At 44.9% G+C, this 27,846-nt stretch overlaps 1 protein-coding gene across 1 annotated transcript in view; it reads left to right on the top strand.

Annotated features, from left to right (window-relative positions):
* Positions 1 to 27,846, top strand: part of FAM184B (family with sequence similarity 184 member B) — a 74,528-nt gene that overhangs the window by 45,646 nt on the left and 1,036 nt on the right. Inside the window, exons 6-17 of the mRNA XM_081876512.1 lie at positions 4,204 to 4,314; positions 5,508 to 5,609; positions 13,549 to 13,661; positions 14,063 to 14,192; positions 15,199 to 15,411; positions 16,826 to 16,979; positions 18,633 to 18,733; positions 20,481 to 20,665; positions 22,104 to 22,250; positions 22,406 to 22,523; positions 24,182 to 24,289; positions 26,042 to 26,247. Of these exons, the coding sequence (XP_081732638.1) occupies positions 4,204 to 4,314; positions 5,508 to 5,609; positions 13,549 to 13,661; positions 14,063 to 14,192; positions 15,199 to 15,411; positions 16,826 to 16,979; positions 18,633 to 18,733; positions 20,481 to 20,665; positions 22,104 to 22,250; positions 22,406 to 22,523; positions 24,182 to 24,289; positions 26,042 to 26,247 (1,688 nt within the window). The remainder of the gene's footprint in view (positions 1 to 4,203; positions 4,315 to 5,507; positions 5,610 to 13,548; positions 13,662 to 14,062; positions 14,193 to 15,198; positions 15,412 to 16,825; positions 16,980 to 18,632; positions 18,734 to 20,480; positions 20,666 to 22,103; positions 22,251 to 22,405; positions 22,524 to 24,181; positions 24,290 to 26,041; positions 26,248 to 27,846) is intronic.

Here is a 27,846-nt window from a genome sequence, read left to right as displayed (position 1 = left end):
TGGTACCGGGCCCTAAGGAAGTTAGATTAGCTTCAACCAGAGCCAGGGCCTTTTCAACACTGGCCCCGGCCTGGTGGAACGCTCTGCCTCATGAGACCAGGGCCCTGCAGGATCTGATTTCTTTCCACAGAGCCTGTAAGACAGAGTTGTTCCACCTGGCCTTGGGCTTGGAGCCAATTTGATTCCCTCCCTCTCTTTCTTTTTTCCTTTCTTTACCTCCTGCGATGAGGCTACATTTTAATATTTTAATGTTTCAATATTTTAATGTTGTATTTTAATTTTGTTTTTAAGTTGTAATCATTCAACTTGTTTTTATTATTGCTTGTAAGCCGCTCTGAGCCCAGCCTTGGCTGGGGAGGGCGGGGTATAAATAAATTATTATTATTATTATTATTATTATTATTATTATTATTATTATTATTAGAATCATAGAATTGTAGAGTTGGAACGGACCCTGAGGATCATCTAGTCCAGGCACAGGCAAATTCGTCCCTCCAGATGTTTTAGGACTACAACTCCCATCATCCCTAACTAACAGGATCAGTGGTCAGGGATGATGGGAATTGTAGTCCCAAAACATCTGGAGGGCCAAATTTTCCTATGCCTGATCTAGTCCAAATCCCTGCAATGCAGGAATATGTCCCTTACGGGGATCAAACCTGCAGCCTTGGCATTATCCGCACCACTCTCCACAACTGAGCTATCTTGTCAACTGATGGGACTATTAGGCAAATGACCTTGGAAATTCAGGTAGGCTGTGTCTCAGCAGCCTACGTTTTTCAGGCGATAGAGCAAATGACTTCTGGGCTGGTTTGCTGTCTGCTCCTGCCTGCTCCCTGAGCATCTAGAGATAGAATAGCTTGAGGGTCAGCTAACTTTTTCAGCTGTGGGCCGGTCCACTGTCCCTCAGACCATGTGGTGGGCCGAACTATATTTTTGAGGGGGGGGGAGAACGAATTCCTATGCCCCACAAATAACCCAGAAATGCATTTTAAATAAAAGGACACATTCTCCTCATGTAAAAACACGCTGATTCCCGGACCGTCCACGGGCTGGATTGAGAAGGCGATTGGGCCGCATCTGGCCCCCGGAACTTAGGTTGCCTACCCCTGGAATAGCTAAATCTTCACCTTTCCTGTTTAAATGTATCAAATCCACTACCATCCTGATGTTATCTGCAGTTTGTCTCATCTTTATAAACCCTGTTTGGTCATTTTTAATAATAGTTGAACTTGCTCTTTGCAGTCTATTTGCCAATATCATTGTTAAGATTTTTGTATCAATGTTTATCAAAGAAATTGGGCGATAGTTGGCACATTGTGCCAGGCTTTGGAATAACAGTAATATAAGCCTGGTTAAATAGTGTTGAGCTGATTCCTTCTCTAAAGATCTCATCATATAACTGATATATTGATCTCCTGTCACTTAGATAATATGTTTTATACCACCAATATGTTTTATTCCACTAGAAAGCAGTCTAGCCCATGTGCTTTACCATTTGCCATATTTGAGATTGTTTCCCTAATCTCAGCTTCTGATATTGGAGACATCGGTAGTTGTTTTTGTGTGTTTTCTAGCCCTAGTAGTTTTATGTATAAGAATCTTTGTGTTTTATCCAGGAATGTCAAGAGCAAATTATTTCTAGCTGAATAGGAACCTTTGTTTTTTTCGGGGAAGAAACCCATTTCTTACTTTGAAATGTTGCTTACTGCAGCTATCCTCAGATTAAATCTAAATTTTCTCATCACTTATTCCCTTTGCGGGTGTTATGGCTCTCCTTTTTATTGCTTCTGCTCAGTACATCTTAGAGCCTTGCTTGGTTGCTCTGAATCATCTTAAACTGCTCTGCTTTGAAATTTATCGGTCTCCACTAGGGACGAAGCCCTTGTCATTGGCACTCCCCACTTCCCTCCCCAATTCATAGTCTTTCAAGATCAGGCTGAAATATTGTATTCCGTCAGCAAGTTGGTTCAAGCAGGAAGAGTAAGTTCACTAGTATGCTAAATAGGGATATCCTAAGGCAATTCATACAAGATGAACATTCAGCTCTTTCCACTGTAAATGAGCTCTCAGCTTTTGCAGCTTCCCAAAGGACTCTGTGAGCTAGGCATTCAGCTCAGGGCTTAGAAGTTTAAATAACTGATTTGTGTGGTAGCGTGATACTTGTTTGGGACGCGGGTGGCGCTGTGGGTTAAACCACAGAGCCTAGGACTTGCCGATCAGAAGGTCGGCGGTTCGAATCCCCGCGACGGGGTGAGCTCCCTTTGCTCGGTCCCTGCTCCTGCCCACCTAGCAGTTCGAAAGCACGTCAAAGTGCAAGTAGATAAATAGGTGCCGCTCCGGTGGGAAGGCAAACGGTGTTTCCATGTGCTGCTCTGGTTCGCCAGAAGCAGCTTATTCATGCTGGCCACATGACCCGGAAGCTGCACGCCAGCTCCCTCGGCCAATAAAGCGAGATGAGCGCTGCAACCCCAGAGTCGGTCACGACTGGACCTAATGGTTAGGAGTCCCTTTACCTTTACCTTTATGATACTTGTTGGCTTTGGGTATTATACATATCTTAGCAGTATGCCCAGAAAATTGGAGTGGTAGGACAAGCATCAAGCATCACATGGGAAGGAAGGGGGCAGGTGTGCCTGCCTCTCTAGCACTTTCACACACCTCGTGCTCAGCTCTGCTCAGCTCAGTTCAGTGGAACCTTATGCAGGAGAACTTCCCATCAACTCTTGAATGACTGGATGAATAATAATAATAATAATAATAATAATAATAATAATAATAATAATAATAATAGTTTCCCCAGCCACTCTGGGTGGCTCCCAAAAGAATATCAAAAACACAATAAACCATCAAACATTAAAAACTTCCCTAAACAGGGCTGTCTTCAGATGTCTTCTAAAAGGCGGATAGTTGTTTATTTCCTTGACGTCTGGTGGGAGGGCGTTCCACAGGGCAGGCACCACCATTGAGAAGGCCCTGTAACTTCACTTCTCTCAAGGAGGGAACCGCCAGAAGGCCCTCGGAGCTGGACCTCCGTGTCCAGGCTGAACAATGGAGGTGGAGACGCTCCTTCAGGTATACTGGGCAATTGAGAAGTGCAGTTTTTTGTGTCCCACTGGGAAAGTGCGAAGAACTCTCACAGATAGAAGAATAAAGGAATTGACTTCCAAATCAGAAGGTGGCCTGGTTTTTAGCCAGACTTGAACCTTGAGTTTTCTTTTTCTACAGATCAAATGCTATGGCATGGGCACTGCTACAGAACATACCAGTCTGACCTGTTAAAAGTACAGGCTTCTATTTGAAGTTGCAACTTGGCAAGCCTAATTATACTCATCTATGTATGAATGGTTTTACTCAGGGTGGGGGGAGCTCAATGATTCAGAGAAAACGGTTCTGGTGCATTTCTCATTTTCTTCTCTTTTGATGGCTTGTCTAGACAAATCTAAATCTTATGCATGTTTACTCAGATGTAAGTCCCAGCAAGTTCAGTGGGGTTTGCTCCCTAATAAGAGGGATTGCAATCTTATTAAATGCAACACTATGAAATGCTGTAGAATGTGAAAGTGGGAGTGCACTAATATCCTTGTTGTTGTTGTTGTTTAGTTGTTTAGTCGTATCCGACTCTTCATGACCCCATGGACCAGAGCATGCCAGGCACTCCTGTCTTCCACTGCCTCCCGCAGTTTGGTCAAACTCATGCTGGTAGCTTCGAGAAACTAATATCCTTAGGTTGAGAAATTTGTTCCCAAGAATGCCACTGCTCCTAAACTACCTGGCCTAGCCTTATCCCAAACCTGTCAGTTTTTACTGCAGCAGCAGCTGATTTTATTTAATTTTTTCAAGGTTATTTCTTAGCATTGGGAACTCATGGTATAGCATCGTTCCCAGGGGCATTCTTGGAGTGGTAGGTGGCAGCCACACACAAAAAATCTAAAAATATAGCCACCCCACCAAAGTCCCTTAATGCACACACACTTTTGAGAAGACGGAGTGTTCTTGCGAAGATGGGGATATTTCAGATACTTTTAATGTTCTCCAACATGCCAGATTTGAGAAATGAGAAAAGTGTTATTTGTTCCTTTGGGTTCGGTGTATCTGTTTTGAGTGTGTGTTTTACATGTTAAATATTTCTCCCTGTGCCTCAACGCATTGTTTTGCTGTATAGTGCTCAAATATGACAATCACTTGATTTTTCAATTTTAGGAGGTTCAGATACAGATAGAGGAATTAAAAAAGAAATATGAGAATGATATAAGACGGCTACAAAAGGAAAAAGAAGCAATAAATGGAAAGCTGGAAGACTGTTCTCTGGAGGTGTGTAAAGCATAAATCCATCTGTGATCATGCAAGCCATTTTAGTTTTTCTTCCTACCTGAAAAACTCTTGATGGGATTCATAAGCTTCGGCTTATTCTTCAAGAAGGACTTCACAGGACTATAGCCTGAAACTATAGCCTGAAAAAAATGACTATGCTGATCAACATTTAAATAGGGTCCTCATTGATAGAATGACTTGGTTCTGTAATAGTACCAGCAACTCTGTGCAGCATATGATCCAGAGAATAATGGTTTGCTCTCTCCAAGGCATCATCTGCCCAGTATATTTTAAAACTTTATGGCTGGGAGGTTTTATTTCTTGCTATTAAAATGATCAGAGGTACAAAACTCTGACCATTTATCTCCCATGAAGGTTGGAGAACAACCCAGGAAAATGAACTGCATTTGTCACCAATTCTCAGCCAATCATACGTGAATTTCTTGCAAAAGTCAAATTTTATATTGTTTTCTGCTTGTGGCAACCAAGCCTTGACATAAACAGAGCGTGCATCAGGGAGAGGATGGGAGGAGAGATAAGGGGAGATTCTCCCATGGTTTATTGACTGGGCAACAAAGGGACAGGAGGGTATGCTTTTACCAGTCCAAATTTTGGCTTCACACCTAATGTGTATGTTCATTATTTCAGGCTGCAGTCCTATTTAGCTGGCAGTAAGCCCCCAGAGCCTAGGACTTGCTGATCAGAAGGTTGGCAGTTCGAATCCCCACGACGGGGTGAGCTCCCGTTACTCCTGCCAACCTAGCAGTTCAAAAGCACGTCAAAGTGCAAGTAGATAAATAGGTACCACTCCAGCGGGAAGGTAAACGGCATTTCCGTGCGCTGCTCTGGTTTGCCAGAAGCGGCTTAGTCATGCTGGCCACATGACCCGGAAGCTGTACGCCGGCTCCCTCGGCCACTAAAGCCAACCCCAGAGTCGGCCACGACTGGACCTAATGGTCAGGGGCCCCTTTACCTTTACTTTTTAAGCCCCATTAAAATCAGTACGCATTACTTCTGAGTAGATATGGTTAGGATTCCACTATAAAAAGCATCCTCTCTTGCAGGCTTGCCCTGCTCGTAATGAGAGATGAACTGGGCCTCATCTGGAACAATTAGGATTATATCAGATAAGCAGATGTTGCATCAGTGTGTGTTCCCCATGTTATGTGCCTTTTTTTATCTTGCTAATTTAGGTTTTAAGGCTAGAGAATTTCATCAGGCAAAACCAAGACATCCCCAAATATGCAGAATTTCTTAAATCCCATGCCAGAAAAACTCATGAGCGGCAACAGGAGGTAAGGGGTGGACATTTATTGGTCATTAAAGGGCCAAGCCAGCTTTTTCTGACTTCATATTGTAACCTAAATTGCTTCCAATTATTATTGCGGAATAATAATAATAATAATAATAATAATAATAATAATAATAATAATAATAAATTATTTATACCCCACCCATCTGGCTGGGTTTCCCCAGCCACTCTGGGTGGCTTCCAACAGAACACTAAAATACAATAACCTATTAAACATTAAAAGCTTCTCTAAACAGGGCTGCCTTCAGATGTCTTCTAAAAGTTTGGTAGTTATTTTTCTCTTTGACATCTGGTGGGAGGGTGTTCCACAGGGCGGGTGCCACTACTGAGAAGGCCCTCTGCCTGGTTCCCTGTAACTTGGCTTCTCGCAGCGAGGGAACCACCAGAAGGCCCTCGGCACTGGACCTCAGTGTCCGGGTGGAACGATGGAGGTGGAGACGCTCCTTCAGGTATACTGGACTGAGGCCGTTTAGGGCTTTAAAAGTCAGCACAACACTTTGAATTGTGCTCGGAAACGTACTGGGAGCCAGTGTAGGTCTTTCAAGACCAGTGTTATATGGTCTCGGCAGCTGCTCCCAGTCACCAGTCTAGCTGCTGCATTCTGGATTATTTGTAGTTTCCGGGTCACCTTCAAAGGTGACCACATAGAGTGCATTGCAGTAGTCCAAGCGAGAGATAACCAGAGCATGCACCACTCTGGTGAGACAATCTGCGGGCAGGTAGGGTCTCAGCCTGCGTACCAGATGGAGCTGATAATGACTGGCATGTTCCCTCCCTCCTGGTCAATCATTCGGTAGCTTCATAAGCTTTCTTCAGCCCAAACATCACAGCGACAGATACCAACAGACACCGGCACACTTAGGGATCCGCAGAGTCTTTGCAGCTTGCGTAACAGACCTCAGCAACTCAGCATTTTGTCTAATCTACTTTATGTACATATAAACACACACGGAGCACTGCAACATGGCTCCCTCTCTCTCTAGCATCAGACAGCAAAGAGGAAAAAGAACAAAGGACAATAGTCCCACTTCATGGAACACAGTAACACAAACATCCTGTCTCCGTCACTTCCCACTCTGTGGAGTCAAAACATATACCGTCATGTGAAAGACAAAAATCCCATGACTGCAGTCATTGAGCAGGAATTCTAACATCTATGGCTCCAGGTTTTAAAGTGATAAAGTGATTTCGTTCAAAGTGGTAGAGCTGATCTTCAGGTTGTATCCTGGCAACCTTAGGTTCTTCCACATGGCATTTATTGTGGACTTCTCGTTCATGAAAGTTTTGTTCACCATCTATTCTAGCTGATGACATCTTCATCAAAATGCCATCTCATATTCTCTCCCCCCTCCCGTTTAATCCAAATGTGCCATTTCCATCATTGTTTTTACCTTCTGGATTTCTGCAGAAACCGTAACCATTGAAGAAGTGAGGAAATAATATGGAATGGCATTTTGATGAGGACAATGTCATCCAGACACTGGATAACTTGTGTGTGTGAGCAGCCATGAATCAACAGTAAACTGCTGTGTGGAAGCTTCCTAAGGGGAAATAAGTTGTCTCTGGGAGACCTAGCAGTGCCTACAGACATGGCTGATCAGATTGTTGCCTTCCATCACATCCTATTAGAGCCATTAGATTGAAATATTTGCCTTTGGGAAAGCACAGTTTGCATTTGTTGTTGTTTAGTCATTTAGTCATGTCCGACTCTTCGTAACCCCATGGACCAGAGCACACCAGGCACTTCTGTCTTCCGCTGCCTCCCGCAGTTTGGTCAAAGTCATGTTGGTAGCTTCAAGAACACTGTCCAACCATCTCATCCTCTGTTGTCCGCTTCTCCTTGTGCCCTCAATCTTTCCCAACATCAGGGTCTTTTCCAGGGAGTCTTCTCTTCTCATGAGGTGGCCAAAGTATTGGAGCCTCAGCTTCAGGATCTGTCCTTCCAGTGAGCACTCAGGGCTGATTTCCTTCAGAATGGATAGGTTTGATCTTCTTGCAGTCCATGGGACTCTGAAGAGTCTCCCCCAGCACCATAATTCAAAAGCATCAATTCTTCGGCGATCAGCCTTCTTTACGGTCCAGCTCTCACTTCCATCCATCACTACTGGGAAAACCATAGCTTTAACTATACAGACCTTTGTTGGCAAGGTGATGTCTCTGCTTTTTAAGCAGAGACCTCTGGTCAAACAGGCTTTGCAAGTTTTTGAAACCATATAAAAACCTGCAAAGCCAATTTACCAGAGACAAAAGTGAAATCAGTAAACGCACCACAAGCAGCTATTTCTCTAACACTGCCTGCCTCCAGGCTTAGCTGAGCTTGCTCAATTAATTTGTACCCAGCTAATTTGAACTTTCTGTTGGCAGTCAGAGTATTTTCAATCATTGATTCCTCCCCTGGTACCTTCTTAACCTACAAAAGCACAACTGGAGTTCAGATGCTCAGTATTCTCCATAAATGTTTTATTTGCAGGATCTGAGATGAAAGCCTTTTTCCCTTTAAACGAGGGAAATGTGAACTGTTAATCCCTAACATTTTGCTTTAAAGTTATTCTGTGCAACTTCCGCTCACTTCATTATCAGAGCTCGGGAGGAGGAGAGACACCCAGGGGGTGCATTAACATTTATGTGCTTCACACCTACACAAACAGAGGAGGGTAACAACTATCCTCAGCTTTCTAGGCTAATTTTGAAAGGAAATAAGCCCCCCTGCCTCTCTGGATTTGTTTGTTTTTCTCTTGCGTGATCAGAATTGGGACTGCCAGTGAAAAGGAAATACCATCTTTCCTTTTCTTGATTTGTTTCATTGCTTTATTTATACATGCAGCTTATTTCTATATCGCCTTTTGCACAGTGGCTCCAAACAGGGGAAGAAGAAAAAAATGCCGGGCAGGGATGGTGCTGTGGGTTAAACCACAGAGCCTAGGACTTGCCGATCAGAAGGTCGGCGGTTCGAATCCCCGCGACGGGGTGAGCTCCCGTTGCTCGGTCCCTGCTTCTGCCAACCTAGCAGTTCGAAAGCATGTCAAAGTGCAAGTAGATAAATAGGTACCGCTCTGGCGGGAAGGTAAACAGCGTTTCTGTGCGCTGCTCTGGTTTGCCAGAAGCGGCTTAGTCATGCTGGCCACATGACCCAGAAGCTGTACGCCGGCTCCCTTGGCCAATAAAGCGAGATGAGCGCTGCAACCCCAGAGTTGGTCACGACTGGACCTAATGGTCTGGGGTCCCTTTACCTTTACTTTAGTTTATCCCAAGTTGATTAGGGCTTTAAATGCTGAACCCAGAAACTTGAACTGTCCATGGTAGCATATTGTTTAGCCAAGACCAATGCTTGCAATGGATGTCTGGCAACAATCTCACTGCTGTTGCAATTATAATATTTATGAACAAGTGAATAAAAGTTTTATGGTAATAGCATACCAGTATAGACTGCCATGGTGCTGTCAGTGGCTCCCGGCTGGTTGCCCAGGGAAGTATAAAGACAAGAACAAGTTTATCGCGGTCCTTTTTTATTTCAAACTTTACAGGGAGAGGCTATAGAACCCAGCCTCTGGGATAATGACGTTGTCCTGAGTGAATCTCCGTCCCTCTTCTCTCCCACTTCCTCATTTGTCGTCGTCATGTCTATGGGTACCGCTAAGTGCCCTCTGTCATTGAGCTCTTTACTTTTAAGGCTTGCCGGGTTATGGGAGATGGTGGGTCTGGGGTGCTTTCTAGTGACAACGTGTCAGCCGGGTGTTGTTTTGGCTCTCCCATGATTTCCCAGCTTTCCCCCTTATCTGCCTCTGAGCTGTAACCTCCCACAAACCACTGTTGTAAATCTATATGAAATATACAGTGGTACCTTGGGTTAAGTACTTAATTCGTTCCGGAGGTCCGTTCTTAACCTGAAACTGTTCTTAACCTGAAGCACCACTTTAGCTAATGGGGCCACCTGCTGCTGCCACGCCTCCGCCGCGCGATTTCTGTTCTCATCCTGAAGCAAAGTTCTTAACCCGAGGTACTGTTTCTGGGTTAGCAGAGTCTGTAACCTGAGGCGTATGTAACCTGAAGCGTATGTAACCTGAAGCGTATGTAACCCGAGGTACCACTGTACTCGGAGTCGAGAGTGGATTTCATGTTCTTTATTCAGCTCATAGTGGTGAGAAGGAATGGAAGTTCCCCCAGAATGTCTGCTTTATATACATTATTTACACAATGGGCTGCACGTGATTGGCTAATCCCAGGATTCTCCTGTAGGCCAATCAGGTTGCGGATTCACTTCCACCTTGAGCTGGATTGGGTGGTTCCTGTGGACCAATCAGACTGCTGCATTCTGAATCCTATTGTTCTAGGACCAATCAGACTGCTACATTCTGAATCCTATTCAACTCAGTACATAACACTATACTGTCTTCCTCTCCCTCTCCCTGCCTCCGTCTGAAGGGTCAGGATGGAGAGGCAGTCTTCACCACTCCTCCTCCTCTGCCCTGATACTGACATCAACTTACTTAAGGGCATCAAAGTTGAGTGTGGTCCTGTGATGTCTGTACTGGATAAAGATGGGTCCATGGTCTGAAAAGGGTATGTCAACAGATGGCTGCCTGAAATTTGCTCAGTTGGGTTGGATAGCTTCCCTGAGCTTACAGATTAACTTGACGGGACATTCGCCGAAGCCTTAAGAAGCACGTCTCTGGGGCTTCCCATTCTGTTTCCTGTGATAAGTGATTTGGTATCCTGGGCATGGATACCATAGTAAAAGCAGGGCTTTTCAAAGCTGGAACTCAGTTCTGGCACTTCTCAGGTGGGCATCATTGCCATTATACAAGAACAAGGGAAGCATTTGTGGTGAGTTCTGGCACCTCTTTTTCTAGAAAAATAGCACTGAGTGAAAGTATCCGTGAGTCTCTCCAGCCCAACAAAAATGAAAATTGTTTTCAACGAGACGGTTGAAATTGGATGGATAATGTTGGCTCAGATGACTTACGTGTTTAGTTTGTGTTCATGATTCCCCTACCTCTTTCCAGTGTAATTTTAAGCTAAATATTTGGCTATGTGCCTGACTAAATTAAGGAAACCGCATTTGATTCTGTCAACCCATGTGTGTCTGACAAGTCAGATGGTTGCGGTCATTTTTATTCTGGTCTGTGGGGTGTCAGGGAGAGGGGAATGCAGACCAAAGAAAGTTTTGGAGAACTGAACCATGGGGACTCATACGGCAGAACCCTGAGGTATTTATGCTCAAAGGGCTGCACTGATTTCTTCCCCACCACCCCTAAAACTGATCAAAAGGATGTGGCAAAAAGCTTCCGCATGTCACAAAGTTGAGGCAAGTGGGTGGAAAGGGATTGACAGTCAGCTACAGCAGTAGGCTGGGGGAAAGTGGCACTTCCATTTCCATATACGGCCTAGGACCCTCGTACCTACGGGACCGCCTCTCCTGGTGTGTCCCACGGAGGACCTTACAGTCTTCAAACGAAAACATCTTGGAGATCCCGGGCCACAGGGAGGTTAGGCTGGCCTCAACCAGAGCCAGGGCTTTTTCGGCCGTGGCCCCAATCTGGTGGAACGCTCTGTCACAAGAGACTAGGGCCCTGTGGGACTTAATAAATAATAATAATAATAAATTTTATTTATATCCCGCCCTCCCCAGCCGAAGCCGGGCTCAGGGCGGCTAACAACAATCAAATAATCAAATAATCCAACATTCTAAAAACATTTCATTATAAAAATTAATTAATGGCAACCGTTAAGCAAAATTCTCTGCAGGTTGCCAGAGGAGGGAGTCAGGCTGTGCCCTGGCCAAAGGCCTGGTGGAACAGCTCTGTCTTGCAGGCCCTGCGGAAAGATGTCAAGTCCCGCAGGGCCCTACTCTTGTGGCAGAGCGTTCCACCAGATTGGAGCCACAGCCGAGAAGGCCCTGGCTCTAGTTGAGGCCAGCCTAACCTCTCTGAGGCCTGGGACCTTGAGGATGTTATTATTTGCAGACCGTAGGTTTCTCTGTGGGGCATACCAGGAGAGGCGGTCCCGTAGGTACGAGGGTCCTAGGCCGTATAGGGCTTTAAAGGTTAAAACCAGCACCTTAAACCTGATCCTGTACTCCACCGGGAGCCAGTGCAGCTGGTATAGTACTGGGTGAATGTGATCTCGCAGCGAAGACCCCATAAGGAGTCTCGCCGCGGCATTCTGCACCCGCTGGAGTTTCTGGGTCAGTCTCAAGGGCAGCCCCACGTAGAGCGAGTTACAATAATCCAGTCTGGAGGTGACCGTCGCATGGATCACGGTGGCTAGGTCAGGGCGAGAGAGATAAGGGGCCAACTGCTTAGCTTGGCGGAGATGAAAAAATGCCGCCTTTGTTATAGCTGTAATCTGCGCCTCCATAGAGAGGGAGGTATCGAAGATTACACCCAAACTCTTAACGGACGGTGCTGGCACTAATTGCACCCCCGCAAGAGATGGGAGTTGCCCCCTCAATCCCATATCGTCCCGGCCCAGCCAGAGGACCTCTGTCTTCGAAGGATTTAACTGCAACCGGCTCCCACGTAACCATCCAGCCACAGCTTCCAGGCATCTCGCCAGTGTGTCCGGGGCCGAGTCAGGATGGCCATCCATCAACAGATAGAGTTGGGTGTCATCAGCATACTGATGGCAGCCCAGCCCAAAACTCCGGACAAGCTGGGCGAGGGGGCGCATAAAGATGTTAAAAAGCATCGGGGAGAGAATCGCACCCTGAGGCACTCCACACACCAAGGAGTGGCGCGATGACAATTCCCCCCCAAGCGCCACCCTCTGTCCCCGACCAGAGAGAAACGAGCGCAGCCATTGAAGGACTGTGCCCTGGATCCCCACGTCGGCAAGGCGGTGGTCCAGGAGTTCGTGATCGACCATGTCGAAGGCTGCTGACAGATCTAGAAGAATCAGCAGCCCCGACCCGCCTCGATCCAGCTGCCTGCGGAGATCATCTGTTAGGGCGACCAGAGCCGTCTCGGTCCCATGGCCAGCGCGGAAGCCGGACTGGAATGGATCCAGAGCAGATGTTTCATCCAGAAACCTACCAAGCTGTTCAGCAACCGCTCTCTCAATCACCTTACCCAGGAATGGAAGATTCGAGACCGGGCGGTAATTGGATAGATCTAAGGGATCTAATGATGTTTTCTTTAAGAGCGGATGCACCACTGCCTCCTTCAGTTCCCCTGGGAATATCCCGGTGCCAAGGGACAAATTGATGATATCCCCCAGGGGGGCCCGCACCTCGTCTGGACACGCTCTAATCAGCCATGACGGGCACGGGTCAAGAGGACAGGTGGTGGGCTTTCCAGCTCGGAGGAGTCTGTCCACATCGGCTGGAGATATCCGGTCAAAGTGGTCCAATACTGGACCCGAGGACAGTCGAGGGGCCTCCAGTTCCTTTATTGTATCCAAATTGGCAGGGAGGTCATGGCGGAGCAACAGGACTTGACATCTTTCCGCAGGGCCTGCAAGACAGAGCTGTTCCACCAGGCCTTTGGCCAAGGCACAGTCTGACTCCCTCCTTCGGTAATCCTCACAGAACTCTAGCCCAATGGTTGCCATTAATTTGATTTTGAATTGATTTCAAAATGAATTGATTTTAGAATGCTGTGCTACTTTTATTGTTGTTAGCCGCTCTGAGCCCGGCTTTGGCTGGGGAGGGCGGGATATAAATAAATTATTATTATTATTATTATTATTATTATTATTATTATTATTATTATTAACTGGCCACACTGCCTTTGAAATGTCAACCTAGTACTTTAAGAATATTTCCCCTCCCCACATACATTCTGAGAGGGGAAATGGTAATGGGGGGAGGGTATGTAGTGATGGGAGGGGGAACAATTACACTCCATTTGAAAAACTTGGGAGAGAAAGCTTAGTATGTACGATAACATCCTAACTGAAGCTTTATCTTGGCATTTATTGTTTAGTCCCAGGACGCATTTGTAAAACAGAAAGACATCGCCAAACAACATAAAGAGAGAGCAAAAGGCAGAGAACAGCCAGCAGCTCCTTCTGGTGCCAAAAATGAAGAGAAGTCAAGGTATTTAGTGGGGTGGGAGACCTAATCCACCCTAAAGACTGTAAACTTCAAGTCTGGTAATTATTGTGTCGGAAGATAGAGTGGTGCCTTGCAAGACGAAATTAATCCATTCCGCAAGTCTCTTCGTCTTGCAGTTTTTTCGTCTTGCGAAGCACGGCTATTAGCGGCTTAGCAGCTATTAGCGGCTTAGCGGCTTTAAGAAAAAGGAAACAGACTCACAAGAACTCGCAAGACGTTTCGTCTTGCGAAGCAAGCCCATAGGGAAATTCGTCTTGCGGAACGACTCAAAAAACAGAAAACTCTTTCGTCTAGCGAGTTTTTCGTCTTGCGAGGCATTCGTCTTGCGGGGCACCACTGTACTGGTATTCTTTTCGTAATGCAACAAATACTCTTTGTTCAAGGTTGGACTCTGGAGGTGCACCAGAAAGAGAAGTCAGGCATACCGTTGCCAGTTTCCAGAAGGAGAAGGCCAAAGAAATACAAGCTTTGCAAGAGGAATGGTACTACCAAAAGACAGAATTGCAAGCTCAAGTACAGTGGCGAATTCTGTATTGCTATTTCATGACAAATGCATTCCTTTGAACAGCAGGCCAGCTACATATGTAAAACTCAGCCCAGTGCATAGAGAAATGACAGTAAACCTCAGCCATGGGACCGAAAGCCCTGTGCCTTCAGCCGCGCTATAATTGTGTCGCACATAGAAGTCTGCCTCTACAAGTTAAAGAAAGACCCTTGTCAGATCTGAGATCAGCTGCAAATGATAACTCATCAGCTTTCAGCTGAACTTACATCTAGAGCTTTTGCAAGGACAAAAATGGAATAAGATCTAATACATTGCCCCAAGCTCCTTGTAGAATAGGCAGGATCCATGAAGCATAAGAACGTGGCAGGCACCTCTCCATTTTGGCTACGAGAGGATGCTCCAAGCAGTGATCTCTTTTGCTCATGGAGAGAAACTTTCAGGTTAACTTGGTTTCATTGCTATGTGGAGAGTTGTACACAGATGTGAAAGGGGATGTGTCATGTAATGCGGGTGGCGCTGTGGTCTAAACCACAGAGCCTAGGACTTGCTGATCAGAAGGTCGGCGGTTCAAATCCCTGTGACGGGGTGAGCTCCCATTGCTCGTTCCCAGCTCCTGCCAACCTAGCAGTTCGAAAGCACGTCAAAGTGCAAGTAAATAAATAGGTACCACTCCGGCGGGAAGGTAAACGACATTTCCGTGCGCTGATCTGGTTTGCCAGAAGCGGCTTAGTCATGCTGGCCACATGACCTGGAAGCTGTACGCCGGCTCCCTTGGCCAATAAAGCGAGATGAGCGCCGCAACCCCACAGTCATCCACAACTGGACCTAATGGTCAGGGGTCCCTTTACCTTTTAAGGCTGGTAGAAGCAAATAAGCCTAGCTTACCTGAGAATACATTTTCAAAGAATAATAAAGGATATTTTCTTTTGAACAAGTTGTTCTTTGAAAGGGCTTGTGATGAGAGGTAACTGCTGTGGTTAATGACTGTGTCTTGTTGGATTCTAATATTTGAAGGTTGCGCAGCTGAAGGAAGCTTTAGAGCAGCAAGCAAATGCTTTCAGGGAAGCCCTCGAAGAACAGGAGCTACTGTCCAGCAAGGAGAGAGAGAAGCTTCTGCAAGATCTTCAGGACACCATTAAGCAAAGCCAAGATATTAAAGTGCAGCTGGAGGTGTCTCACCAAAGAGCCATAAATCTCCTGGAGAAAAGCAAAAATCAAGAGCTTGAGGTTAGATTTGTCCTGGCAGTGCTGATTTACCGTATTTTTTGCTCCATAAGAGGCACTTGGTTTTTAGAAGGGAAATGCAAGGGGGAAAAAAATTCTTTAAAGGGAGCACTGAGCAGAGCCTGTATGCATCCCAGGCTCTGCTCAGTGCTCCCTTTCACGAGCCGCGTAGAGCATGTGTGCGGCACTTGGGGGCTTTTCCCCAAGGAGGGAGAAGGGCAGCCTGTCACTGATGGGCTGCCCTTCTCTCTCCTCGGGGAAAAGCCCCCAAGAGCCGCACACATGCTCCACGCGGCTCTTTAAAGGGAGTAGAAGAAGAAGAGTTTGGATTTGATATCCCGCTTTATCACTACCCTAAAGAGTCTCCAAGCGGCTAACATTCTCCTTTCCCTTCCTCCCCCACAACAAACACTCTGTGAGGTGAGTGGGGCTGAGAGACTTCAGAGAAGTGTGACTAGTCCAAGGTCACCCAGCAGCTGCATGTGGAGGAGCGGGGAAGCGAACCCGGTTCACCAGATTGCAAGACTACCACTCTTAACCACTACACTGCGGATCTTGGGGGCTTTTCCGGGAGGTGGGGGAAGGGACAGAGGGGCTAAGCCAGAAGCTAGAACAGCAAGAGGGAGTGCTGCGCAGCGATTCCTCTCGCTGTTCTGGCTTCTGGGATAGCCGCGCAGCCTTCATTCGCTCCATAAGACGCACACACATTTCCCCTTACTTTTTAGGAGGGAAAAAGTGTGTCTTATAGAGTGAAAAATACGGTATTTTCCTTTATTCTGAGCCTTAACCATTTGGGGATCAAAGTCACAGCAGATAAATGTTCCCCCAGCTTCTGGGCATAGCAGTTGTGTTCTTGAATAGAGATGGACATGAAAGCGAGCAACAAATATAAAAGAATTTGGCTCTGAGAGATTTGGATGGTTTACAGTGTATTCCTTTACATGTCTACTCAGAATGCTGTGGAAATCACTGGGACTTGCTCTTAAGTAAATGGATGGAGGATTGCAGCCTTATTGATCTTTCCTGGTTTCTCCAGACCAATCTCCTCCTAACTAACCAGTGCAAGAGAAGGGTAGTGCAGACACGGCTGGGTCTGATCTTAACCACAGTTAAAAGGCTGAGAGGTCTGTGGAGCAAATCCCCTCTCAGCAACTCAGGATTGAATCAATGGCGTCAAATCAAAACCATCTGACTCTCCAAATCAAGGGATGTAAGACCATTAACCTGAAAACAGAAATCCACAACCGTTACAGAAGAGTAAACTAGAATAGACTTGGGTTATTTGGGTAAACTTGAGAACCAAAAGGATTGAGCCAACAAAGTTCGAATTTAAACATTCCATCACTAAAAATCCATGATCAGTCAACACTTCCACTTACAACAGGAGTTTAAGGCTTGAATTTTTCCTTGTTTGCAGGAAGCAGAGGAGTCCTGGAAGCAGAAATATAACGACGGCTTCAATATCCAACAGCAGTCGCACAGCCTGGAAATGCAGGCATTGGAAGAGAAGGCGAGAGAAGAGTTGGAGAGCAAACTTGAGAGGATACAGAAGCCGCAGTCACTGTTGATAGGTACAACATTAAACAAGTCACTTTAATAGTGACTAGGGCACTTGACAATTATTCACTCAATTGTTTCGCTTGGGTTGTATTCAACTAAGTTTTACTCAGAGTAGACCTACTGAAATTAATGGACTTAACTAATGAAACCTGCCCATGATGGTACCTGATCCATGGAAAGCTGCCACTTCCATCTATTGCCACATGGAAGGTTTGGCTCTCTGCCATGCTAGGAAGCATCCATTTCCCCACTTCTTCTTCTTCTTAACACATAACAGTTGCCAAAGTTTCCATGTGGAAATTGTTGGAAGTGGCTGCTTACTATGGATCAAGTAGCACCTTGGGCAAGTTTTTCACACAATATGTTCAAGTGCTTGTGAGAATAGGCCCCAGAACGATTATCTGATGAAGCTGCTGCTGTTGTTTTAAATGCCAATTGTCTGTGAATAATAACTACAACTATGCAAGTCAATAAATTGTCGGAATTTGGGGTGGGGTCCTTTTTTTCCTTTTACAAAATCTTCTGCCCATGGAGAAATGCCCTCTTCTCCATTTCAGCCGCCTTTCAGGGCCAGGTGAACAAGAATGCAAATGCATTGCCTCCTTTTGCAAGTGGCAACCACCAGTTTTCAGGAGCAGGTTTACAGTGTGATGTACGGCAGGCGGATTATCTCCCTGTTGGCAAGAGAGGGAGGGACGGCAATTATACAGCAAAAAAGTGGCCTCAAGGAAGCCCAGTGACTTTGGAGAAAAGGCTTATCCTCCAAAGGGCAGCTGTTGTTTAGTAGAATTACCCCCCCAAATAATAATAATAATAATGGGTGCAGCCCTAATATACCGTATTTTTCACTCCATAAGATGCACTTTTCCCCTCCTAAAAAGTAAGGGGAAATGTGTGTGCGAATGCAGACGGGAGGCTCTGCTCAGTGCTCCCTTTAAAGAGCCGCGTGGAGCATGTGTGTGGCTCTTGGGGGCTTTTCCCTGAGGAAGGAGAAGGGCAGCCTGTCAGTCCCTTCTCCCACCTCGCGGAAATCCCCCAAGAGCTGCACACATGCTCCGCACGGCTCTTTAAAGGGAGCGCTGAGCAGAGCCTCCTGCCTGCATTCGCATCTGGGATGCATGCAGGCTCTGCTCACTGCTCCCTTGTAAGGGCTCCCTTTCATCCCTCATCCCGCTTTGCTAGGAAGACAGCAGAAGAGGCGCTGCACAGCTATCGCTCTTGCTCTGCTGGCTTCTCAGTGAAGCGGGAGGCGGGACGGAAGGGTTTAAAGCAAGAAAAGCTCTGCGCAGAATTTTTTTTTTCTTGCTTTCCCCCTCTAAAAACTAGGTGCGTCTTATGAAGCGAAAAATACGGTAATTGTCCTGATGCAGAAAGAGAGATCTAATTGCAGAAACAAGCTTCACTCAGCCAGCATCGATACAGAGGTGTGTTTGGATGCACATATCCGTCTGGGTTCACTAAAATGCGCCACATGTTCCTGCATTGGGATACCTTCCAACTCTCCAATTCTATGATTCTATGTACACATGCACATGTGTACATCACATTGTTCTCTGCTCCTTTGATGTCCATTTAGCACTTACTGGGATACTAGTACCTAAAATCTTCTCCCTGTTTCAGAAGAGCTTTCCTGCATTTCTTCACATGTTTGCATTTGTTTCTAGAATCTCTGAGAAGGGAGCTGTCTGAGCAACAGATAAGGAATAAAGAAAAGGAAGAACTCCAAGAGGAACTGAAGGCTATGATGACTGCAAAGAAGCAGCAGGCAAACTTCTTATTTCTCTACTATTGGCCAGATGCCACAAACAAACTACTCTTCATCAGTTGCAACAAATCCTGTTTAAGATTTTAAATGACTTCTACTGTTAGTTTGTTTTTTGGTACAGAGTTCTCAGTTCAAAAGCCCATCAGTGTACTTTATATTTACTGTGTATTATAATAAGCTTGCCACTGTTGACAGTACTTTGGGATTGTTTCCACATGCACTTGTGTTAAATTTTACACCAGTCTCCCAGATTCTGCATCAAGAGCAGAATTCTCTAGCCTGTATACTCATTCATTCATTCAGCCTTTATTGGCATAGTTTGAGACAATAAAATCATAAAAACCATCCATAAAAACCACTGGTAATCCAGATATATTATAGCCTGTATACATTATGCAATTGAAACAAATTTGTAGGATCTCTTTTGCTATTTTACATAGTGCTTTTTGGGGGTGTTTGGGTATTCAGGCATAGCCAGCACCATGGAGAGCAGGGGGCAAATCTCCCCCAAACATGCCTGCCTTCCTTTTCAGCCCCATTGCTGGGCTCCTGTCATTAACATATACTGTTATATTTCTCTCAAATATCTTAACATGTGGCACACATATCACCCCCTAGAAGTATAAAAAGGTAAAGGGACCCCTGACCATTAGGTCCAGTCATGAACAACTCTGGGGTTTTGGTGCTCTTCTCGCTTTATTGGCCGAGGGAGCCAGTGTACAGCTTCCGGGTGATGTGGCCAGCATGACTAAGCTGCTTCTGGCGAACCAGAGCAGCGCACGGAAACGCCGTTTACCTTCCCGTCGGAGCAGTACCTATTTATCTACTTGCACTTCGTGCTTTCGAACTGCTGGGTTGGCAGGAGCAGGGACCAAGCAACGGGAGCTCACCCTGTCACAGGGATTCAAACCGCCGACCTTCTGATCAGCAAGTCCTAGGCTCTGTGGTTTAACCCACAGCGCTACCTGTGTCCCTCCTAGAAGTATACTTTGCCCCTTATGTGCTCCCCTAGATATATTTTTCTGGTGCTGCCACTGCGTGAGAGAGTCAACAAGCCATAGAGAACGCTAAGCACTAGAAATTTCATGTAGCAGCTCTAAAAGGATTTTGCCAGCGATTGCCTGAAGCCACATTTTCAAGCCTGACCATCACTTCCATAAGGGCTAACCATCTGCTTTTTTTGCTAAATGAAAGCTCAAATTCTCAGGAAGCGGACTTCTGTGTCCATTACCACACCCTTTTCTGCACTGCTGTGGAATCATTGAATATACCTGATTATTTAAAGCTGGTGTAGCCAACGTCGTGCCCACTGTATGTTTGTTAGCTACAACTCCCATCAGTATGACCAGTGGTCAGGGATGATAGCGGATGTAGACCAACAACATATATAGAGGACATCATGGCTACCCCTGATTTAGAGCAGTGTTTCCCAACCTTGGGTCTCCAGCTGTTTTTGAACTACAATTCTCCATCATCCCTGACCACTGGTCTTGCTAGCTAGGGATGATGGGAGTTGTAGTCCAAAAACAGCTGGAGGCCCAAGGTTGGGAAACACTGATTTAGAGAGACAAGCTCTGGCAAGGGGGAATTTCATACAGCTGCAAGTTGAATAGACATGTGCAGCTATTTTCTGTTACTCAGCAAAAGACCCCTGAAACAGATCTTTATCCTTTTCTGCATTTTCTAAATGGAATGGTATCGTCCACATCCATAATGTGCAAACCTCAGTTTTTGCTATTTTCCTTAGGAAGAAAATTGCCAGAATCAGATGAAGTCTCTTAAAGATGAACTGGAAAAATGTCAGCATGAAAATTCTGGGCTCAAAAAGGAGAATGTCCTTCTTAAGGACACAATGGTTCTGCTGACCGTAGATGTGGAACGACAGAAACAAACGTCTGCACAGCTTCAAGACAAGGAGAGCCAGCAGAGAAGGTTTACCACTGATATTTTGCTGCTTTCACCCTAGGGCCCAATCCACCCCCTGAACTTCAGGAATACTATCTAGTCCCCAACCACCATTGTTGAGGTAGGACATTAGAAGAGTAGGAATAGGACTATGTGACCTTAGGCCTAGCTGAAAGCCCTTTGTGTGGAATGAGGTAAGACTTTGGCCTATCACACCAATATTAGTAGCAGCAGTAGTAATTTATTTCTTGTACCCCACCCACAATACAGAGCTGTCTACGGAAAGTTGTATAATTGTTTATCTCTTTGACATCCGATGGGAGGGTGTTCCGCAGGGCAGGTGCCACTACTGAGAAGGCTCTGTTGTGGATATGGGGGGGATGATTAACAGTTTTTTATGATTTTCAATTTTATACATTTCAGTAATATTACAATCATTTAAACATTTCAGAAGAATGGGAGCTTTTTACAAATTACCTAAAAAGACAACAAAATTAACTGGACTTCTTGGCAGGGTTTGAATAAACATACACAAATTATTGGTTGATAACATGATAGATAGATAGACAGACAGACAGACAGACAGACAGACAGACAGATAGATAAGGATATATATAATTTTATAACATGCAGAGAATAATATGTGCTGAGAAATCAGAGAGAGGAGCTGAGGGAGGTCTTTTGGGGGGAGGGTTTGAGGGGTGGGGAAAGGGGGGGAAATAATGAATATGATATGTTTAGATAGCTTGTATGTTGAAATTGTTAATAAAAATATTTTAAAAAGAAAAAAGAAATAAACAACTATCTGACATCTGAAGGCAGCCCTGTTTAGGAAGGTTTTTAATTACTGATGTTTTAATGTATTTTTAATCTCCTGTTGGAAGCCGCCCAGAGTGGCTGGGGAAACCCAGCCAGATGTGGGGTATAAGTAGTAAATTATTATTATTATTATTATTATTATTATTATTATTATTATTATGCATTTGAAATGAGACCTATTGTTTATTTTAGGAATCACTTCCCATGAGTCATCCCAAACCTATATTCAAACGTGATGTGAAGTGAGATGTGGAAGAACAGGAAGAATGAAGCTTTCTGCTTTCCTTCACAACACTCTAGCTTTCTGCTTTCCTTCACAACACTCTAGTTTTCAAAGATTCGCTCCGTCTTGGCAGTTTTCTTTGTGTAGATCACCCATAGCCAGTGTGACTGCAGCAGTAGAGAAGCATTGCTGAGCTAATGCTCAGTTCGCCTTCTCCAAATGAAGAGCATTTGCTCCCCTACATACACAATGTGCATTTTTTCATTGCATAGTTAGCTGTGAAATGAAATGTCAATCATACTTCATGAAATCTCACTTGATCTATGGAATGTTTCATATTTCATTTTCAAGCCACTACAGTATGTTGAACAATTGTGTCCTCGATATTTATTTTTATTATACATTTTGATATCCCCATTTAAGCTTATTGGAAGAGGACCTTAAAATCAAACATAAAAGGGAAATTGACGTCTTGGAACAAGAACACCGCAAGGAGATTCAAAGCATGATGTCTGATTTCAGTAGTTCACAAGGCCTACTTCATGCGAAGATTGTCTCCTTGGAAAACCAGTATGTGGCTCTACGTGCATAAGTGTGCAATATGTGTTAGACTAGTGAAGATGTTAATGTATAGTGATTTTTTATAATATATGATTTTGTGTTTACATTTGCTTTTCATCCTGTAATTGTGTTTGCATGTGCTTTTCATCCTGTAATTGACACAGACTTAAAGAATTAGAAGAGAGGGAGCGAAAGAGGGAGCCAAGGCTGGAAGACCTACATCTTATAGGCTGCCTGCGGGATAAATTACATGAAAAAGAAGAGATGATCAAGGAATTAATGGTGAGATTTTATCCAGAAAATACTCACAGTACATGCTATAAAGCAGCTATTTTTGGATATGTTTTTTCCCCTTCCTTTCCATAACAACTTTACATTTCTTTGAATGCCCTGCTTGCAAACAACACAACAATCTTAATTTTTTAGAGTTATTAGGGGAAGTGAGAGGGAGGAATCCCCTCAGCTTCAGGATCTGTCCTTCCAGTGAGCACTCAGGGCTGATTTCCTTAAGAATGGAGAGGTTTGATCTTCTTGCAGTCCATGGGACTCTCAAGAGTCTCCTCCAGCACCATAATTCAAAAGCATCCATTCTTCAGCAATCAGCCTTCTTTATGGTCCAGCTCTCACTTCCATACATCACTACTGGGAAAACCATAGATTTAACTATGCGGACCTTTGTTGGCAAGGTGATGTCTCTGCTTTTTAAGATGTTGTCTAAGTTTGTCATTGCTTTTCTCCCAAGAAGCAGGCGTCTTTTAATTTCGTGGCTGCTATCACCATCTGCAGTGATCATGGAGCCCAAGAAAGTAAAATCTCTCACTGCCTCCGTTTCTTCCACTTCTATTTGCCAGGAGGTGCCCAAAGGAATGATGGAAAAGTGGGGGAAGGAGAGAGGGAATAGATCTCCTCTGTTAAACCCTGTGCAACAGGCCCAGCTGTGTACCTGAAGGCAATAATCTATGCTCCTCAATTTTCCATTCAACACCCAGCTCTGTATTTCTGTTACCAGTTTGCCCCACACTCATTCAGGATTTGCGTGTTCAGACCTTTAAACCTCCCCCTTAAATAAATTCACAGAAGACTCAATTTTTGGTTTGGTTTTTGGCAGAATTTAGGCCACAACTTTATGGATTACAGCAAGTGAGTGGTTGCATAGGTTCTGGTTCGACTAGCTCCCTGCACTGTGGCAGGTAGCACTGACCCAGGGTTCCAGCATATGTCAGCCTAGGGTGAACACCTGGATAAGCAGAAAGGGAACAGGCTATCTCCGCCACCCAAATGCCCCCCTGGACTCAGGCACGGGCACAACCCCTTCACAGAGGTTGACCAAACCATCAAGTCCCTGGATTCCTTTAACGGAATATTCTTCACATCGGGATGGTGAGAGCGTTCTCCCATCCCTGTCACCTGAACCAGAGCCTATCCACAACCTTACAAGTTGTGACGATTTGCTACGCAGCAGGTGAAACCCAAATGGCAACAGCCAGTCAGCCAAGTGGGGAAAATTCCTGCCGTGCCCCTGTCCCAATGACAGACGAAAGACGATGGCATAGCAAGGTCAAGTGCAAAGCCCTAAAAGTAGAGAGAGGTGGGCGGGTGTTCCGATGCATGCACCGAAAGAGGAAGCTCTGGGTCACATGCATAGGTATATATAGGTCCCTTGATCCATTTAGCCTGCATTCCATTGGCCTGATTGAACCCTGTATCAAAGGACCTGCCAACCGGATGTTGTGGCTATCCAAATGTACCCACCCACAACACAGGGTTTGGTTGCCAGGTCTCACCGCAACACGTGCCCTCTTTAAGGGAGGACATGATTAATCATTTCAGACTGTGTTTATTTTTCGTTTCAGACTTTTTCAGGGGTTTTGATTTAAGCGCTCCAAAATAATATTCAAGCTGATGATCTGTATAACCAGCACGTGTTTTTTTCTTGATAGGATAGAAGCAAACTTCAACATTCACTTCTGCCCAGTACAGAACCATGTCGCAACCGGTCCTTTTCTTTTAACACAAATCCCACTACGTGTTTGACTCCTATTGCAAAGGTAATACAAACAAAAGTCTATTAAATGTTTAAATACCTAGATAATATTAAAGGCCATGGGTGATACTTTCCCTTGAAATCAACAGACAATGAGTTTGAGCAGCTTTGGATATTAATTGCAGAGAGCTGCAGCCAACTGCCTGTTTTCTGAGCACAGATCTCTTTCCTTCATGGAGTGATTAGATTGGGTACAACCAATAGTTATGGATTCATTGCCATATTTTGCTATGGTATATGCCTAATGCCAGGCAATAAAGAATGATACACATTGTGGGTTGTTAGTAAATGAAGTTTTACTCTGAGTAGAGCCACTGACATTAATGGACCTAAGTTAACTTTGCATGCAACTCATTAAGTTTATTTTACAATATCAGGCCTCTGTCTCCATATTGGTGAAACCAATAAATACTGTCAGCTGGGAAGTCTCCAAGTCCAATCTTCCCTCAGCCATGAACTCATGAGGTAGTCTTTGGCAAGTTTCCCAGCCTTAATCTCACATCTGCTGTATGGGGAATGATAAAACTGACCTACTTTCTTGGGCTGTTGTAAATATTGCTGAAGAACGTATGTGCTTGAACGTTATTACATTCTGAGCAGTGAAGGTGGGTTTGAGGAGAGGGTACAACCTATTTTAATAATATTCAATGACAAGAAAGCATAAGGTACAAGGAAACAAGGGCTGCCTCTGAAGACAGTTCAGAAACACTAGCTATTCAGCAGCCAGGTTGCTCACCAGAGCAAGACGGTTTGGGCATATTACACCAGTCCTGGTCCAACTGCACTGTCTACCAATTAGTTTCTGGGCCCAATTCAAAGTGCTGGTTTTGACCTATAAAGCCTTAAACAGCTCAGGACCACAATACCTCAAGGACCACTGTTTTCTGTACGAACCTACCCAGACGCTGAGATCATCTTCTGAGCCCCTTCTTTGTGTGCCTCCTACTTGAGAGGTCCAGAGGGTGGCAAAACAGGGACTTTTCTGCAGTGGCTCCCCACCTATGGAATGCTCTGTTACGATATGGATGCAATGCGACCGTGAGCAGCAGGTGGCTTGGAAGCAAAACATAACGGGAATGTTGGTTCCGTTCCGTGGGAACAAAGGGAGGGTCTATTTTCAGTGCAAAGCACCGGAATTAGCTCAGAGTGTAATATGACCTGTACAGGAGGTGGAGTCTTGTCTCTCTTCTGATGGACTCTGATGAGAGCAGACGTGTTTTCTCTGTAATGCTGCAAAGACAGAAATAAAGGCATGTAAATACATTTCTGTCTCTCTCTCTTTCCCCCTACCTGGGAGGGGGGGAAGAGCGGTGTGTTCTTCTCACGTGGAGGAGGATCGCCGATCGTGACCTAGCCTGCATCTGCCGGGAATGCAGACAGGAAGGTCACCAGGAGATCGTGCCGGGTGCCTGGAGAGTGGCCAGTTTCTCCTGATATGGCAGATTTCATAACATGCTCTCCCCAGGGAAGTTTGCCTGGCGCCTTCATTATACACTTTAGGTGCAGGCAAAAACATTCTTTTTTAACCAGGCCTTTGGTTGATTTGCTTGCCATCCTATTCCCTTATAAAATGTGGGGTTTTGTGTCGGGCGGGGGGGGGGTGTTATTGGGTTGTTGTTTTTATTTTGCTTGTGGTTTTATATTTTTATTTTATTCTGCGAACTGCCCTGAGACCTCTGGGTATAGGGCGATATATTAATTCACGGTATTAAATATTAATAATAATGAGATACGCAATTCTGTTCTCCTCATGAAGCAGAAGAAGAAAATGAATGAAGCTCCCAGCCGCATTGTCAGCGTTCCGAATTTAGCTTCCTATGCAAAAAGCTTTCTGAGTGGTGACTTGAGGCCTAAGAGAAATCCACCTCAGATTACAAAATCTACAAGTTTGGATCAGAATCCTGGCTGTGTCAGAGTGTGCTATCCATCAGTACAAGCCTTGGAGACCAAGCCAGCCCCAAGGTAAGTCATCAGTCTGTACTTACGGGGAGAAAGCTGTGATCCTATACAGTGGTGCCTCGCAAGACGAAATTAATCCGTTCCGTGAGGCTCTTCGTATAGCGGTTTTTCGTCTTGCGAAGCAAGCCCATTGACAGCTTAGCGGATTAGCGCTATTAGCGGTTTAGCGGCTTTTAGCGGATCAGCTGAGAAGCGGCTTAGGAAAAGGGGGAAAAGGGGGGGGGGACCCGCAGGAACTTGCAAGACATTTTGTCTTGCGAAGCAAGCCCATAGGGAAATTTGTTTTGCGAAGCGCCTCCAAAACGGAAAACCCTTTCGTCTAGCGGGTTTTCCGTCTTGCGAGGCGTTCGTCTTGCGGGGCACCACTGTATAACGAAGCTACAATCCTGTACCATTCCTCCTGGAAGTAAAGCCCTATTGAACCCACTGGTATTTACTTCTGAGTCACTACTGTTCATTTAACCAAAGTATTCTTAGACTTCATCAATAACAAAACATCATTCTAATCTGTTCGACAGTGGAACCAGCTCCCTCAGGAGGTTGTGGACTCCCCTTCCTTGGAGGTATTTAAGCAGAGGTTGGGTGGCTATCTGTCATAGATGCTTTAGCTGAGATTCCTGCATCTCAGGGGGTTGGACTAGATGGCCCTTGGGTCCCTCCCAACTCTTAAGATTCTATGCTCTCTAAAATGAGTCGTGTGGACAAGATCAAAAATGTTACTTCCTGTAAAATGAGTTCAGCAGTGCCTAGAATCTCTTGCTGAATACCAAGCGGTGCTCCAGAATTTTGGGGAAGAATAGAAATGACCATGAGAGAGTAAACAGGAATAAAGGAAACAAAATAGTCACGAAGTTTGTCAACTTATTTAGAAAGACATGTTTCCCAGCAAAATAGGCTTGTTTAGCACCTGTTTAATGGCTACCGTCCCCAAACCACACAAGGTTTATTTGAGTGTTGGGAGTTTGGGTCTTTCTCCCCATAACAACTCCCCATAGCAACTTCCTAGAGACTCAAGCGAGCTCTGAAGTGCTAGGACTGACCTTTTTGGGTGTTTTATATTATATGACCTATATGAAGAAATGGGCACAAGCAATTATGTCATGCTCTGAGTAGACTTCCTAAAATCAATGGAAGTCAGTATAGACAAGAGTGTAACTCTTAAGTGTAACTTAAGGCCTATGCAAATAGCAGTATCTATTAACAAACAGGAGGTAGCAAGATTACAACCTATGCAATATTTCATTTCATTGGTGGTGGCGTTTTAGATCAAGATAATTCCTGGTATAAGATTTTTCTGACAGGGCTAGTGGTTTGATGTGGCAGAATTTATTTCTTAGCTCCTGCTGTACGCACAGATATATTACATATTTTGAGAATACAAAATTCAAATAAAGACGTCAGTGAGTAAGAAGTTGCTGACAGAAAACAGATTATATTAAAGCTGCTTTAGTAAAACCTCACGTCTTTCTTGCGTCATTTTTGAAGACAAGCTGAACATTCAGCGTACCTTCTTCATTTCACGGGATTTACTCTCTGGAATATTTCAACGTACAGTAGCTTGAATTTCAAGCCAAAGCGAAGCTGGTGGAGCTGGACTGCTTT

The sequence above is a fragment of the Podarcis erhardii genome, assembly GCF_964252035.2.
Source record: "Podarcis erhardii genome assembly, chromosome: 9".
In the NCBI taxonomy this organism is placed as follows: domain Eukaryota; kingdom Metazoa; phylum Chordata; class Lepidosauria; order Squamata; family Lacertidae; genus Podarcis; species Podarcis erhardii.
Note: the sequence above shows the minus strand (reverse complement) of the source record. Positions and strands in the feature narration are given on the sequence as shown.